Here is an 18613-nt window from a genome sequence, read left to right as displayed (position 1 = left end):
TTACTTAGCTTGGCACAACATCGTGGCCAAAGGGCCTGTTCCTGTGCTGTACTGTTCTATGTTCTATAATGTTGATTTCTACACAAATGTATTGCCTTAAACTGCCTTGAGTTCTTTCTTAACCTTATTTTTCTTTCAAACTCCAAATATGCTCCCTGCAGGTGAACAAACATGAAATAATAGATTCAGTGAGTGTGTCATCTTTAGTGAAGTCAGTGATCCTAGCGCCAGATGACCACATACTCAGATAGACGCTTATAGCACTTACAAGTCCGAAACAAAAATAGTAAACTCTAAGAAAGCTATGACTGAACTTCTGATAACAGCAGATAGATATGAAAAAACAAATCCCTAAGCTTTGCCATGGCAGGTCATTGAGGAGAAGGCAAGAGGAAAAGATAAAGAGAAGAACAACAAGTTTTTTTATAATTCTTCCCCATTTTTGTTTGTTTGTTCGTTCATCTGCAGGGAGCATATTTGGAGTTTGAAAGAAAAATAAGTTTAAGAAAGAACTCAAGGCAGTTTAAGGCAATACAGTTGTGTAGGCTAACAGGAAGGAGCTTAAGAAGGAAATTAGGAGAGCCAGGAGGGGACATGAGAAGGCCTTGGCCGGCAGGATTAAGGAAAACCCAAAGGCATTCTACAAGTATGTGAAGAGCTAGAGGATAAGATGCAAAAGAATAGGGCCTATCAAGTGCAGCAGTGGGAAAGTGTGTATGGATCCGGAAGAAATAGCGGAGGTACTTAATGAATACTTTACATCAGTATTCACAATGGAAAAAGATCTGGGGGATTGTAGTGAGTACTTGTAGCAGGCTGAAAAGCTTGAGCATGTAGATATTAGGAAAGAGGAGGTGCTGAAACTTTTGGAAAGCATCAAGTTGGATAAGTCGCCGGGACCGGATGGGATGTACCCCAGGCTGCTGTGGGAGGCAAGGGAGGAGATTGCAGAGCCTCTGACGATGATCTTTGCGTTATCGATGGAGACGGAAAAGCTTCCAGAAGATTGGAGGGTTGCGGATGTTGTTCCCTCATTCAAGAAAAGGAGTAGAGATAGCCCAGGAAATTATCGAGCAGTGAGTCTTACCTCAGTGGTTGGTAAGCTGATGGAGAAGATCCTGAAAGGTAGGATTTATGAACATTTGGAGAGGTATAATATGGTTAGGAATAGTCAGCATGGCTTTGTCAAGGGCAGGTCCTGCTTTAAGAGCCTGATTGAATTTTTTGAGGATGTGACTAAACACATCGATGAAGGGAGAGCAGTAGATGTAGTATATATGGATTTCAGCAAAGCATTTAAGGTACCCCCATGCAAGGCTTATTGAGAAAGTAAGGAGGCATGGGATCCAAGGGGTATTGTAATGTGAATCCAGAACTCGCTGGCCCACAGAAGGCAAAGAGTGGTTGTTGAAGGGTCATATTTTGCTTGGAGATCGGTGACCAGTGGTGTGCTTCAGGGATCTGTTCTGGGACCCTTACTCTTTGCGATTTTTATAAACGACCTGGATGAGGAAGTGGAGGGATGGGTTAGTAAGTTTGCGGATGACAAAGGTCGGATGTGTTGTGGATAGTATAGAGGGCTGTCAGAGGTTACAGAGGGACATAGATAGGATGCAAAGTTGGGCTGAGAAGTAGCAGATGCAGTTCAACCCAGATAAGTGTGAAGTGGTTCATTTTGGTAGGTCAAATATGATGGCAGAATATAGTATTAATGGTAGGAATCTTGGCAGTGTGGAGGATCAGAGGGATCTTGGGGTCCGGGTCCATAGGACACTCAAAGCGGCTGCCCAGGTTGACTCCGTGGTTAAGAAGGCATATGGTGTATTGTCCTTCATCAATCGTGGAATTGAATTTAGGAGCTGGTAGGTATTGTTGCAGCTATATAGGACCCTGGTCAGACCCCACTTGGAGTACTGTGCTCAGTTCTAGTTGCCTCACTACAGGAGGGATGTGGAAGCCATAGAAAGGGTGCAGAGGAGATTTACAAGGATGCTGCCTGGAATGTGGAGCATGCCTTATGAAAGCAGGTTGAAGAAAGTCGGCCTTTTCTCCTTGGAGTGACGGAGGATGAGGGGGGACCTGATAGAGGTATATAAGATGATGAGAGGCATTGATAGGGTGGATCGTCAGAGGCTTCTCCCCAGGGCTGAAATGGTGGCCACGAGCACACAGATTTAAGGTGCTGGGGAGTAGGTATAGAGGAGATGTCAGGGGTAAGTTTTTTACTCAGAGAGTGGTGAGTGCGTGAAATGGGCTGCCGGCAACGGTGGTGGAGGAGGATACGATAGGGTCTTTTAAGAGACTGTTGGATAGGTACATGGAGCTGAGAAAAAGAGAGGGCTATTGGTAAGCCTAGTAATTTCTAGGGTAGGGACACGTTCAGCACAGCTTTGTGGGCCGAAAGGCCTGAATTGTGCTGTAGGTTTTTCTATGTTTCTATGTCTAACGTTACCATGCTTTGCTGGGATTTGAAACTCTTGGCTGTAAAGTAATGCATGGACTCACATGGAAAAATCCACCAGCTGGAGCAGCTCCCGCCTCTTTGTAGCCTCTCTCTCTTTTCTTCTCCGCATCTCTTCAACTGGTGACAGGTAATCCTCGTAGGGAAGTTCATCAATGTCCAGATCTCCAGGCAAAATGAATCTGTTAAAATGGAAAATGAAAAATTCTCCCAGGAAACATGCACTATTTCAAATTCTATTATATACACAATTATAAACCTACTACTTCTGTAATGAACTGCAATAATTCTATCAGATAAAAGATTAATATGCCAGTTTACTGCCAGATTTTATAACATTGTGTAAAATTATTGCTCCCTGGCCTATATTTTCCAGGGGTTGCAGTAAAACAGTAGATTTTATGGGTGTTGTAAAGATATCTATGACATTTTCTACCTAATAAGATTCAAATAATTAAATTGAAACCATTGTGGCATTGAATCTTAAGTTATGCATATGCTGGCTAGTGAACATCAACCCAATTATTGGTAAATTTGTAAAAATAAAACAAATTCTGTTTGAAATAATTTAAAACAAAACAGGTATATAGAATACAGTAAAATTATTTATTACTTTGCAAGCTGCAATAATATTTATAATATGTAACAAAATGAAGAGCTATGAAAGAAAAAAATTGAAAAATAGCAGGGAATGAGAAAATAGCATTGAATCACGTCAAAGCAAGATATGTTTGCCACAAAATTCTTTGACTATATACAAATAATTTCATCCAGCTTTTAACCAATATCAAGAGCAAAATAAAGAAACAATAGGAGATTTTCACCCATTGATATTAGGAAACAAAATCCCAATAACTATTTCAAAAATACAAAAAGTAAAGCCATGCTGGAAAATATAGGTTAAAGATAATGAAAGGTTACATAACACATATGGGTGGGGAATAGGAAGGAGAAAGTTATACAGTTCTAAAAATGAACTGACAAACCTGCCTCTATCTTCTCTTTTTCCTATAGCAATAAGTGCCTCCAGGTCAGTGCCTTTCAGTCCATATTGAAGCAACTCTCTGGCTGCATCAACATTTTCAGGCACTCTTTCCACACATTCGTGTAGGACCCAGGAACGTTTCTTAATTTTACTCTGTGAAATGATAAGTGATAACAGTTTCAAACTGACATGTTCAATTGCTCAGAAATAGAAAGGCAAAACAAATTAAGAGCCTTAAATCAATGACATTGAAGTAGCATCATTTGATGACAATGACAAACACTGGAAATACAAATCAGAAATCAGTGGGAGTTGGAGCTTTGAGGTAACATCTGCAGTATTCATTATGAGAGATGAAGCTCATGACCATCAAGCAATAACTCATTAAAATGTATTACTCTTTGTTAGAGGGAAATAAAACCACGTGAGGAATTCAAACTTAACTCTTACATACAAGGTTCTTGGCAGATGGAACAAGGTATCAGGAAAGTGCATTAAAGCAAACTTTAAATAGGTTCAAAATGCACTTCAGAAAGAAAAGGGGCACTCTGATGCAAATTGAAAAGATATGACTGTGATCAAACTAAAAATTTGTAAGCAAAAATTGGATTCATGTGAAATTCGGTAATCTGCCGAAACATTTAAGTCTCATGCAAAAAACTTACCAGGTAGTCCTGAATAGAAGCGATATTAACAGGTGATTTTCTCCATTGTCTTTGATATACTAGGTCACTGTCAAGGTCATAGGCTTGAGCAAGAGCCAAAGCTTCACCATATTCTTCATTGTCAATCTGAAGAAATATTGTTGAAAAAAAGCAATCAAATACATACAATGCATATCCTGATTTACGATATTTTAAAAATGTAGAACTAAAACATTTCTGCCCAATGTAATTACTTTTTGTTCAGTGTTTCTTTAATTTTTGACATTTGATTAATTATCATTTTGTTTAAATACTTCAATTTAAATTAGTCAGTAAGTCCATATGAAAACAGGAATACAAACTTCTTACCAGCAATGATCATACGATTACTAGATTCTTATCAAAGCCTGTCTGTTACATCAATTATCCTTCAAGAAAGGAAATCTGCCACTTTTACCTAGCAGTCTCTATGTGATTTCAGATCTGCAGCAAAATAGTTGACTCATAACTGCCCTCTAAAATGACTGAGGAAGCTACTCAGTTAAATCAACATTTAAACACAAGCAATAAATGTTATCCTTGTCAGCATGTCCACGAACATGGAAGAATATCAAAAAAGTCATTCCCCCCCTCCCCCCCCCCCCCCCCCCCCACTCAGTCCTATCTAGTATTTGATACACTTAATTCTTCAAGTTGCAGCAAGTCCTGAGTTGTGCATCATTGAAACTGCAGCAGGAAAATTAATCTATTCAGTCCATACTGGTCAAAAATTGAGCTACTTCGGCTAATTCAATTTTGAATGATTTATCAAGTGTTCATCCGGTTATCCTTCAGATGTGCTCAGAGTTTTTGCCCACACCACTCTTCCTGTGAAAAGTGTTTTCCGATTCCTCTATAATCTTTCTGCCAATTTACTTAAATCAATGCCTTCTAGTTACTGGCCTCTCTGCCAAGGAAGATTGGTTCTTCCTGGTCACACTCCCGGGAACCTCTCATAACTTTATACAGCTCAATTAAATCTCCCCTTAATTTCCTTTATTCCAGAGAAAAGAACCTGAGCTGAAAACCTTAGCTTAGCTTCCTTCTGAAGTGTGGTGACCAAAACAGTATGCATGCTGTAGAGGTTTGACTACCTGTATGACTGTCTGTACTGCTCGAAGATTGACCTGCCTTGGCTAATAAGGCATGTATCCAATATGCTTTCACAACCAACATATCTATCTCTCCTGCTACATTTAAACATGTACAGGCATCTCTGTACTTCTAAGTTTCATGCCATTTATCATGTTTTCCCTTGTCTGGTCACCACCCCCCGCCCCCAAATGCATGAGCTCACACTTATCTGGATTGAATTTCATTTATGGTTGGGTGGACACAATCAGTAGATATCTACATAAAGTACAGTGAAGTCGAATATTCTATCACCCATACTGCCAATGTTAGTTTCATTGAAAAACATCAATTCATGGCCTTACAACTGAGTCCAAATCATTGATACAAACCATGAGAAGAAAGAAGTTTAGCACTTAATCCACTGCATACATGCTTCCAGTCACTAAAAATCATGTTGAGTTTGATCCTGTGCTCTCTCACCAAACTACTTTTTAAATCCAATTTGCCATTTTCCCTTGGATTCCATGAGCTTTTACTTTCTTGATCAATCTGCCACATTGGACATTATCAAACATCTTGCTTAAAACCACATAAGTCCTCTTCATTACCTCTTCAAATAATTCTATGATGGTCAGCCATAACATTCTCTTAACAAATCCCGATTGACTGTCTTTGATTAATCCTTGGCACCCTAAATATTATTTATGTTGTCCCTCAGAACTTTTCCCAGTAATTTGCTCATCACTTCTGACCAATCTGAGGTTATTCTGTCCATTCTTTTCACTCTTTTTAAACAATAGTACCATCTTTCCAATTCTCCAGCACTATACCTGTAGTCAAAGGGGATTAGGGAAGGATACTAAAGAGCCTGACAAAGTGTCATCCATTCTTTTCCTCTTTCCACAATTGCTGCCTGATCTGCTGAATGCTTCCAGCATTTTATCTTTTTATTTCAGATTTGCAGCATATATTTTTTTTTATTTTTACACAGACCCTCTGCCATTTGCACTTTTATTTCTTTTAAAAGATTTAAATATGTTTTAATCAAGGGCTGACAATTTACCGACTTCTAGAGATCCCAGATATCTTAATTTGTCCCCTCCATATTTATAATTTTAAGAAAGAATGTGAATGTCAATGGTTGTATCACCCCCTTATTAAAATGAAGATGAACTCGAAGTATACATTTGGAACAAAAGAAAGTCAGACTATAATAAGAAATACAACAAATACCCGCTTTAAGAAATTTGATTGTTTATTGGCAAAACTCTAAAGGAGGTTTGAAGGAAGACAAAATGTAAAAATAGAATAAACTTGACAGACTACTCAAATTCGAACTTCTTGGATGTACAAGTCTGCTTCCCCAACATTCCTGATTACATTGTTGATTTCATTCTAAAGAGGTCACTTATGGAAGATTGCAGCTCATATGAAATCATTGGTTAGCAATTCTCATGCAAAAGGAATAAAAATAATACATCCCCTTTTCTCACACTATAAATAAACTATCTCATAACTTTTGGAATGCACAGTTGCATAACAGTAATACAATTCAAATTGTTTCCAATAATTGATGAGAAAGAAATGGGAGGAGGGAATCATACTTGGGACTCTAGATTACACAAGCCTCACTGAACAATAAAATCTAATGTACTGCTCTTAATATGCATATAGATTGCAAAATATTGCTCAAGTCAGAGATCCCAGATTGTTGCAAACCTATGGAAAAGGAGGCATTAAATATAATGGGAAATGTTATTTCCTCAGAAATCATTATGCTTAATTTTTTTTTCCATAGGAATTAGACAAGATTAGAGCAGGTCCATTACTATTTTGTTCCATGTGTATACCACATGACATCCTTTAGTAAGAATTTGGAGGCCCAGAAAATGATCATAGAGTGTGATTAAAGATTTTAAAAACTTTACAGGCGTCAGATTCTAAATTTAACATGGATGACAAGAATGTTAGTAAATTTAACATATAGGCCAATATCAATGTTTTATTTAAACTTACTGTGAAATGTACAACTGTGGTAACAGAATTAATATTAATACACAGAATATAGCATATGTGTTCACTTTAATCTTCTTTCACTTTATAGTAATCTACTCTGCTTTAGCCCATATGCTCACCAAGTCCTGTGTAATCCAGCGTTTCTAATCCCACTGCAACATCAAAAGTAAACTATTTCACAGTTACTAATTCATCTGCAACTACTTTTCATTCTTGTATTAAGCATATTGGACCTGCACCCTTTACCATACTTCTGTTTTGCTGGTCAGCCTTACCTTTCTTCGATTATGACAAAAAGCTTTACCCAAAATTACAAACCTGCAACAAACTTTTGCCTTTGGTACATTAATTTCTTCTTCTTTTCAATATTAATATTAAAAAACAAGTTCACATAAAAGGTTAATTACTCAGAAATGCGAGGTCTAGTATTGAGATCAAATACATATTTAACACCTTAAATCGAAGTGACATTTACTAGAACTTAAAAGGGTTTCCTACAGTTGCTTAGCAACTAGATTCCATCAGCAATGAGTAGGTGGTAGAGAAAGACTTTTTATTTTAAATATAAAAAAGGTGCAACCACTTTTGTTAAGATCTTCATGAGAAGAGTGATATATTATGGAAAAAAAAGAATATTTATCAAAACACTTACAATGAATCATGAAAGAAACAAACTTGATGTACAATTACAGGATACTACCAGGTTAAATTGAAAGAGTTATAGTATAGACGACATGTCTGTTATTTTTATATTCCAACAACAATAACTGTGCTTTGCACATTAGAAAATGTACCCGTTTACATTCTACAACACTATTAATTATCTACCGGTTAATTTCCTGAAGAGTTACACACAGGGAATCACAGTCACAGACAAGAAATTCTACAGTGTTAAACATTTTTGTATGCTCTGCAATGGAATTATACTATAAGTCTGATCGCTGAATGCGATTGCACATATAGTGTATTGGTGTTGTAATTCAAGATATCTACAAACTTCTACCAGCGACTGCCAAATCAAAACACACAGGGAAAATCTGATGGACCAAGAATTTCTCTGCCAAACAGACACAGGGGGATACAAAACCCAGAGGCTAAAGCCACTGGTGGAAAGATCTAATAATGTACATATTTATAGAAGGAGATTACATTTTAAGTGTGATCATAGGAATGTATTCAGGGAAAAAAATTTAAGATCAAAAACATGCTTATGAAATGGGGTGAAATTAATAAAGACATTTAATAATTCATTGTCCAAGAAAAAGTCTGACAGATAGTTTACTGCTATCTAAAGTCATGATGCTCACAAAACCAAAACCTCAAAAGACACGCAAGACAAATTTTTGCGAGTGAGCATTGGTCATTAACCTGAACCATGAATCAGTTTCCACATATTTTACTTGACCTGCTGAGTATCTCCATCATTTTCAGTTTATGTATTAGTTCGTTCTTGCTCATTGAGGACATCAAAATATCATTTATTACATTGTGATCCAGGAATATTTAATTAACACATTAGTTATTTAATGCCATTTGTAAATAAGTAGAAAAATCAACTAAAGTTAATCTGGCACAATCAGCAATAACGCTGTGAATTAGATATTAATATCTCAAATAAATTTTCAATGATTTTCTTGGTCATTTCTTTTTTCAAATTTATACTGACCTTTCTTTGATAAAGCTCCTCTGGAGTTGTGGACCTCAAACTTACAAGCCTATAGGTTTTTGTGATTGTTCGTGGTCGTTTTCGAGGTGGCGCAAATCGCTCCATTTCTGTCAGGTAATACAGGCCCTGCTTTACATAGCCAAAGTATCGAGCTTTGGCAGAGGATTCATCATCAGAGTCAGAATCTTCTTCACCCTCATCATCTAATGAATTACCTTCCAACCGATGCCTCTTGAGAGCTAGCTTTACTTCACACTGAAAAGTATAAAAAAATTTAATATATACACAAGCGGACCCTTAACATGCAGCTCCTCCTTATGAAATACTAACTCTAACTTGTGCAACAAGTGACAAGGGAGCAGAGATATAAGATTCAGCAAAGGAGATCTGACACATGCACAGATCATATCTCCAGCAACAGCACAGTTTCAGCCTTTGTAAATATTAAATGATCTTTCCCATTCAATATACATAATGGGATGGATACTTCACTCAGCGGCAAAATACAAATACTCTCCAAGTAAGCGATTCCCAAAGATCCAGAATGTCTGTGGAGAATATTTCACTTTGCCAGTAGTCAGTCATATGCTTTGGGGATCCCTGCAAACAGACATGATTTCAATGATCTCACCAATGGAAAGAATGTATATGAGAAAAGGGAGGGGCTAACGATAGACCCTTAAGGATCACGCAAGGTAACACAACGAGAGCAGGAAGTAAAGCCATAGTAGATGATTCACCGGCTACGGCTGAATAGCTAAGAATGGAACCGAGCAAGCATCACGTCATCTCAATAAAGGTAAAGGCATAGTCAAAAGCTGCAGACAAGTCGTGAAAAAATGAGATGGTATACTGATCCTCCTTGACTCTAGCAATCGTGGTATTCTTACAGAGGCAGAAACCCAACTGGAGACTTTCAAATACCTGGTGTTCTGGAAAAGGTGGACAAGGATACAGGAGGTCACAACGCAGTCAAGAATACTGAGTAGGAAAGAAGTTGGAGATGGGGGAATAGGGGTTGTAAAAAATCAAGGCTCAAGAGCTGTTTCTTTATTAGGAGAGGAATTATCCTATGAAAGTTGGGGAGGAAAAGAAATCAGGTCCATTGAAAATATTCAGTAATAAAAATGTTGATTAAAACGTGATGAAAGACATAAAAGTTAAAAAAAATCAAAACAGGGAATTAGTGAATATTTATGACAGAACTTGCATGTTTAAAGTTATAGACATAAGCAATTTTAATATGAGTCCACATAAATCAATTGTAATCAGTACCTCTAAGCTCATAAAGCTTCCATCATGGGCTGCAGTAACTTGAGGTGAAGGTTCAAACCATTCACAAGACTGTCCAAGCAGGTTTTTCAATGTTTTCACAGAGGAAACAGTAAGAGCACCAGAACAGCGAGACAAAATGACAGAATTATCGGCCCACCAGTTTACATCATTGAGGGGATAAAATGATGATCTGTCTGAAGGACAAGAGATACTGTAAAAATTCAAGTTCTTCTAGGGTAATTAAAGAAGATAAGCTTAAAAGAGATTCAAATAATCTAGTAAAGAAAAGGAACTTTATGTTGAAAATACTGGGCAGACAAGGCATCCTGTGAACGGAACTGTTGTCTGACCAGCTAAGTACTACTAACGTTTTCTCTAATTTTCCTGGTGTCCAGCATCTGCAGCATTCTGCCTTTTGTTTTATTTATACGCCAATCTGACTGCACACTAAAAAGTAGTTTTATTGAAGTCTTGTCATCAAACAAAAAAGTGCATGGATTTTTTTAACTGAAAAGTTAGTGTGCTCATAGAATAGAAAACAAACACAACAGACAAGAAAATATGAATGATCATTTCAACAATATCTCCCAGAATCACACTGTTGAACAATATTTTTTTTAAAAAATCAATTGTCAAAAATTTGAAAGAAATCACCCCACCATTCAGACCCTTACCCTTCATTTTTCTCCGTTTTTCCACTGATTTTGACCACTCAGGATTAATGGCATCAAATCCATCCTGGGAAAAACATTTGAAAGTTACAAACATTTTATTCATATAGAAAAACAGACAAGATTTATACTAGAAGAGAAATATTAAGTATTATTTTTTCTCTTGTATCGAACTTGTTACAATCTTGGATAGCAAGAAATCCATTGCAATTGACTTAGAAATGATAGTTGTTAAATTATTTCAAAGTTGTGTTTAAACTGAGAATAAAATAACAAAGTGGTCTGCATTAAACGTGCTAATTACGGGCAAAGGGAAGGAAACCCAGTGTGCAGTGATAATTAACTAACGTACATGATGTCAATTGGTGTCATATACTGTATAAACAAACTCCAAACAACGTTGTTAAACAATGTCCATGTATTTCTACATTTTAGCAGTTATATGAGATAACATGATAAAAAAGATTTTTTCACTGAAAGTTAATGGTAAGTGTCCTGTGAATAAATAGCCCTGACCTTGGAATGAAACCCACATGCCACCAATTGAATACAAATAAAAAATAAATAATGTTGCATGCATTTCTTGATCAAGATTTCATACAAGAATCCTTCATCTGGAAATATCAACCTAATTTTTCTCTTCATTGATGCTGATTGTTTTGATGTGCATTTCCAGCACCATTTAGGTTTTTTTAAAAAATCATAGAACGGGATTGTTATCCTGAACTCTGCCAACTGCAAGGATTTCTTTTTAAAAGCAGTTTTGTATTTCCCCAATATTTGAAAAATATACAAGTATATTGTAATAAATACAAGTAAATTGTAACAAATATTCTAAGAAAATATGAACCTTGATAACGTGTCAATTCACTCTCATGTAATCACTGCCCACATAACATAATCCAGCTCTCCCACTAAATATTCAAATAACAAGCTGATGTTCTTGGCACAAACAGGGAAAATAACAGTCGGTTGTGCAAGCATAACAATGGACTGGATTATTCTCGATCCGTCCACTATCTGTGCTCAAGTGCACTGTTTTCCCAGAGTTCTACTTGCCTATTGCAATTTTATAGGATTGATCAACCTAGAAGTGAATGTTCAGCAGCCATTCTTGCAAAACCAGGTGGTGACTCGGCGTCAGGTGATGGACCACGAGGACCCAAGCCTGAAATTGTCTGATACCCTTTTGACAGGTCTCATTATCAAAGGCCTTTGGAGTATTTTTAAATGTCTCCAATAGGTAGAGACATTTAAAAAGCTGAAATGGTTTGGAATAATTTAAAATATAACTTATTAACAAAATACCTTTAACTACTAAAAATGTATTAAAAACACTCATATTATATAAACCACTTATCAGAGTTTAACTACTTAATCATAGTCAGTACCCCAATCAAATGTACTGGGATTCTGTTTCAGCCAGCCCTGAAAAGCTCACTAGCCTGATGCATAGTACATTCATTCCCTTACATCAGCAGTCCACTACTGGACATAATGGTGAGTCCAGCAGTGCAAATGGATGGTCAGATGCACTAGCCAAAGGCAAGTATGATTCGACCCAATGGGTGGGGATAGCTAGAAAGTGAAGAAATGTGTTATGCCTGCCATTCAGAGTTACATGGAGTGCAAGATACAGCTGTCCTCTGAGGAATAATGGCTTGGATCCCACAAATGTAAATGATGGCAAAACTCAGATGGTAAAAGAATTGAGACAAGTAGGAAAAATAGAGTCAGAGCACGCGAATGGATTGAGCCAAAATTAGAAACCGACATTGGCAGGTGCTTGCTCTGAGAAGAGAACTTGTTAAACTCAGTTGAAAAGATAAGGTTTAAAAAGGAAACAATATAACTGACTCTAGATAATTAATCAATGGACACCAGAGTCAGTTAGTACATTTAGGTCTTTGTATGCAAAATTCGCGCACCTGATATGAAGAGAGACTCCACAGTCAACCATCTGGGTAATTAACAATATATGTATGCAGAAAATAAAAGAAGGGTTTACGTCCCCAGGGTCAGAATCAGAGCTAGATGAAGCCTGTTTTAGATATCTGCACCACACCCCTTACCCTCTGTAATTAGACTATACTGAAGCATTTACAATCATCTTCAGCCAGAAGTGCCAAGTAAATGATTCATCATGACTTCCTCCCCACTATCAGAGAAATTTGTCTTCAGCAAATTTGATTCACATAACTTTATATCCCGAAATAGTTGAGACCTCTGAATTCAAGAAAAGCTAGGGAAGGGGTGTATGTGTCTCACATTCTTTTTACTGGAGATAACCGAGTAGCCTTCTGTCCAGCAATGAGACGGTAATATTATGCCATGATGTAAACTATTGCAAAGACAGTTCTGACGGAGTTGCAAACTTAGACTTCAATTACAATAAAGTCATTGTAACCACATTAGTCTCAAAATGAATGATTGTAAACTTGAAAATGCAGCACAAGGGTGCAGTTGGTAGACTGTTGTCTCTCAATTTCAGTGACCAGGTTCAATCCTGACCTCTGCTGCTATGTGGAGTTTGCTCATTCTCTCTGTGGCTCTGTGTTTCCTCTAGATGCTCCAGTTTTCTCCCACATCCCAAAGACCTGCAGTTTAGTAAATTAATTTTAGATAAGCAGTAGAATCTGGGAGGAGAAGGGAGTAAGTTGTAGTGGAAACTGGTAGGGGAATGGGATACCAGGCTTAAACTTGACCTCCTTTCATGCTGTAAGAAAATATAGATGTGTTACTCTTAATCTGCCTCATTCTGCTCCACAGTTTCTTTCCATGATAAAAACTAAAGAATATTTCCTAATAATAAAGCTCAGTTTGACACACAGTTTCACAATTTGCCTCATATAAAAGCGAATTCAAAATCTCTCAACTTAGAACATCTCTTTTCACACATGAAAGTCCAAATTTATTTATTGTTTCAGATAAAAACAATATAATCATAGAACTACATTTTTCCCCCTCTGTATTGAAAGAAAATTCAACTTTACCTGCATTTCCTGCTTCCATTCTTTCTGCTGCCTTAAAGAAGGAATTTCCCATAAAGTCAGTTGCCCAGAGAGATGGATGGCTGCCAGGAGTGTTCCATCAGGAGATAAACTCATTTTGAAAACACCATCCTGGATAAAAGGGGCCCAAGATGCAAAGTGTTGTCACAGTAAACTACATCACCAACAAAACTTTCAATAACAGTCATCTACTTTTTACTTTGTATTAGCATGTTCTCAATACTATTATTAGTGTTATTAAACTGTTGAGCTTCTATTCTATAAAAGCAACCCAGAACTTAAATCTGATGACAGCAAGTTAATTAGAGAAAATATAATCAAATCACGATTGCATTGTGGTCAACTAGAGTACCTCAAGATTTCAGTCACAATTAAAGCTTCAAATTGGAAGACTTGAATGAAAAGGTGGTCAACAGTTGCCTTAAGTATTACAAAACTTTCTGTTACCAAAGCTATAATCATCTGAACCTTAAAAGCCAATCACACTGTCAAAAGTGAAAGGAATTAACATTAATCCAACTGTATATACTACAGAAACCGCACAAAAATGCATATGTTGATCCAACTTTTGCGGTCACCGTTGATTAAAAGGCACTCTTGCCCGCAAACTTAATGGGCTCTTGGACTACAACATGCAATAATTTAAATATTTGTTTCAGTGTAGCATCCTGAGATATGAAACCTGTTTTTTGTTGTACAAGGGACTACATACCTGCAACCAATTAAAAAGAATTTGTTGTGAGGAACATAGTCCAAATCAGGAAGAGTTAGTTAGAATATCAAATTCAATGCCAAATTATGTGTAGGAGCAAAATGCAGATGAAAGATAGATGTAAGAAAAAGCAACTGAAAGGATAGTAAGAAAATGTCAAAATTAATTAAAATATTAATATCTTCAACATTAAAGGTGGAGAAACTAAAAGCTGAAGGACTAAGACTTCACGTTTCTGAAAGGAAAGTTCTGTTGCTTGGGGTTAATCCATGGTTTGGCTTATCATGAGGTTAAATATTTACTCTCAATGGAATGGTCAAGGCCGAGTACGACAACAAGATGCTCTTCCAGGTGTTTTAATGGGGAGTCCTTTGATGCAAGTTCTGAAGAAGCAAAGCAAATCGAGCACCTACAATCTGGACCTTTGCATTTAACTGTGCACTTAATGTCACTGAATTCTACAGGAAGTGTCACTCCTTAATAGTGACATGCAGCTCTGTGCTGAAAACCTATATTATGAACAGAGTGGTTGTTGATAATTTCATAGTAAACCAAGGTAAAAGTATCAATACACAATTTCATGTCAGTTTCAGTTATTCTGACGTGGTCACTGTTAAGAAATTGGCAAGTACTCCCTCATGCACTCTCCAACTTACTGACAACGCAGATGTCAATTGCTTGCATCCACCAATGTCTTCAGCCAAAAAGACCCTGTACAACTATTCAACAGATAATGAGATAAGCATGCGTGACAAACTCAAGTTCTGGACTGACTGACAGATTCAAAATTCTGCACTTGTCAATTCACTCTACCACCAGAAGTAGCAGCAGAACTGAGCATTTAAGATTCCCCAGCATAATGATTTAAGTTTGTTTTAATGTTTTGTGCATATTTTCAGGAATTTACATTTTAATTTTGTAATATTTACTACAATTTTAACAATTTAAAAAATACCATCATTATTAAATGACCCTCAACTTTAACAGTCAGAAAGCTGCTGATGTTTTTAGGGGAGCTGTGGGAGTTGATATCCCTCATTATGATACTGGAAGCTCCACTTCAATTCAAGCTACAGCTCTCAAGTCTGGGATGCTTCAGGCCAGGCTTCATGATACCAAGGTTTGCAATTCTGGGCAGGGAAACCAGACCAGCAAGATGTGGCTAATTAACAGATACAAATATAATGAATGTGTTCATGGTTTAGTATGCTTACTGTATATTTTATGCTTTAGATTTTAAAGAGTGCAGCAAAACCAATTTTGAATCTTAATAATAATTTCCTAATCATACTAGATATTTTTGTTGTTCCATTCTTTTTGATACATGACCAACTTCAGATGAGACAAATTATCCTGCAGTAGCCCTTTCAACTTGATATACAAAGCCAGCACAATAGATTATTTGTGCTGATAATGGGCCCAAACTTAGGGAGACTACGATCTTGCAAACAAACCTAGTAGAATAAAAAAAATCATGCAGCAAGACAGAGAAGCAGAAAGAAAGAAGAGAAAGATTAAATGGAATAAAATGAATGCCTGTGCATGTATGCAAACATACACACGTGTAAGAGAACGAGAGAAAAAGTGGAGAAGGGCGAGAAAGAAGTACAGAGAACAAAGGAGAGAGCATGATGCTGGGAAAAGAATAGGATGAGGAATAAAAAAGAAAATTGAGAAGGGTGGTTACCTTTTTATTATCAATGTTTTTCATGCAGCAAAAGGATTAGCTTGTAGTCCACTAAAATAGCATTAACTGAAAACTGAAATTCCCTTGATTCAGCAGTTCAAACAATCACATTTTTCACATCTTACCTGCTCTGGTTGCCGTCGCCAGAAGGCTCGAACATTAAGCATCCGTAATAAGCTTCTTTGTGACTGACAGCAAAGCACAAGATGCATATTGGTTGAAAGTTTAACAAGCATGATTTAATGATATAAAAGCATTGAAAACAAATTTTGCAACAAAGAATTGTTTTAGGTGCAATGGTGGATTTGTGACAGAACTTCCGTACTTCCATAGATGCAGGGAGTGCAGTGAGGCAAGGAAACTTAGGGTACATGTTCTATATCTATGTTTCATATACATTGAATAATCCTACACAAGGTCTGAGGAGAAAAGAAATGTAAGGAAACAACAATGAGAGCCTCAGTTTATTAAAAGTTTAGATACTTTATTAATTGTTAGAAGATTAAAGTTTCAATCTTTTTTTGAATAGCTTGCTACTTTAGCTTATTTTAAAATGTTTCAAAGTCTTTTTAGGCTTCTTTTTATATTTTATGAGTTCTTGAATTTTTAACATTATTTAACTTTTTGATTATTTTGAAATTCTCAAAAATATTCAGAAACTGAGTACTTAATTTCACACTTCGAACTAGGTCTGGGCATCTCTTTTTGTGGGAGGGGCTTGTTTGCACTAATGTAGGCAACGTCCCTTATGATGCAAAAGACTTGTCTGATCTGAAGGACTCCCAACAAGGAAAATCCTCCTTGTGGAAGTAATCACAGGGAGGATTGCCAGCAGTATGTTCATTTTTTTTAAAATCTGGAATATTTAATTGTTATATTTGTTATGGAGCAAGTATTTGAACTTCATGATGCTGCATGTTTGTGAATAATGTATCCCATACCAAGGTACTTTTATAATGAACCCTTACAAAGGAGTAAGGTTAAAACTAGACAGTAATCTCAAAATTTCAGCATTTTATTGCACGAGTGAACTATGCAAGTTGATTCTAAGAGCAGTGAGGAATGACAACCTCGTTGTATTCCCACATAATAATATTCATTGGTTTCATGTATAAAGAATACTTTAAAATGGAATTTAGAATGTTTGAGACAGATTAGGAACGATGCAAATACAAAAAAAAAACTATTTCTGTGCATCAAGCATGCAAAAAAAATCAACAGTTCTTAATCACAACCATTAAATTCACAGGAAATTAATGTTCTCTAAGTTCTGATTAGTTCAACCAGTTATTTCACATACAATTATTAATGCAAACAAAAACAGATTATGCAAAACAAAAACGTCAGATAAAGACAATTTTCTACTTACAGCACCAACGTCCTCCTCATAGTTGGTGACCTGCTTGTAGTATGGTGCACCAGAAAGAACCCGCCAGGAAGTTATTCCATAACTCGTGGCTTTTGAGACTCCTTCTTCATTGGTTTCATAGCCCCCAACCAGCAGTAGCCTGTATTATTATAAATTATAGTGATTAGAGTTAAAAAACTCATGTAATTAGAAGACTAAAACATTAACACTTATTATTTTGCTAGCTCAATCATCCATTCTTAAAGCTTTTCAAATAAATTGAAATTTTGTTCAATGTAGTATCCAATAGCAACTTTCATTTTCAGATCTATAAATTTGGATTTGTTAATAGTTATAAATTATTCATTTATTAAGTTATATTGCTCAGGTACTTTCTCCTCCCTACATTAAGATCACACAGGAACAATAAACTAACGTTTCATTGGTCGCTGAAGTTTTGTTAAAATTCTGATCAGCTGGGTTTCAAGACACCTACTGGGACTACTAATTTCAAGTCTATGGAACAATTTAATTCAAGGTTCTTCTACTACTTCCAACCCCTCTCCTCCCTTGCTGTCTGTGAAGTTGCAGTTGAAATATTTGAGCGAAGGAGGTAAATATCAACCTTGATTCTTCCACTTCCTGACACTGTGTCATATTCATGAGCTCCACTTTATAAGAATCTAGATTCCTTGCAGCAGCAAAGTAAACAACTTGCTTAGTTTACGTTATATTGAAATGCTTCAAAAATAAAAATTGCCCTGCACCACAACGTGTAAAAAATTTATCTGAATAAGTCTGTTTTGCCCAAGTACTTAAAAAAAAGATAAACCGTTTATCAATTTTTCCTGTTCATTATTGTCACATGTAACAAGGTACAATGAAAAACTTTGTTTTGTTTTGCATGCCATCCATACAGATCATTTCATTACAACAGTGCATTGAGGTAGTATAAGGGAAAACAGTAACAGATTGCAGAATTAAGTTTTACAGAATAAAACACCCCTATGCAAAGGAGATCATT

General features: G+C 36.4%; 1 protein-coding gene across 2 annotated transcripts in view; it reads right to left on the bottom strand.

Annotated features, from left to right (window-relative positions):
- Positions 1-18613, bottom strand: part of nbas (NBAS subunit of NRZ tethering complex) — a 212344-nt gene that overhangs the window by 180536 nt on the left and 13195 nt on the right. For both annotated transcript variants that reach the window (XM_052024299.1, XM_052024300.1), the window contains exons 10-18: positions 17611-17749; positions 16367-16429; positions 13825-13953; positions 10835-10898; positions 10161-10354; positions 8886-9140; positions 4112-4237; positions 3448-3599; positions 2506-2643 (exon numbers count right to left, since the gene is read on the bottom strand). In XM_052024299.1, coding sequence (XP_051880259.1) covers positions 2506-2643; positions 3448-3599; positions 4112-4237; positions 8886-9140; positions 10161-10354; positions 10835-10898; positions 13825-13953; positions 16367-16429; positions 17611-17749 — 1260 coding nt within the window. The remainder of the gene's footprint in view (positions 1-2505; positions 2644-3447; positions 3600-4111; positions 4238-8885; positions 9141-10160; positions 10355-10834; positions 10899-13824; positions 13954-16366; positions 16430-17610; positions 17750-18613) is intronic.

The sequence above is a fragment of the Pristis pectinata genome, chromosome 10, assembly GCF_009764475.1.
Source record: "Pristis pectinata isolate sPriPec2 chromosome 10, sPriPec2.1.pri, whole genome shotgun sequence".
Lineage (NCBI taxonomy): Eukaryota > Metazoa > Chordata > Chondrichthyes > Rhinopristiformes > Pristidae > Pristis > Pristis pectinata.
The sequence above is the reverse complement of the archived record's forward strand: the minus strand, read 5'-3'. Positions and strand labels throughout refer to the sequence as shown.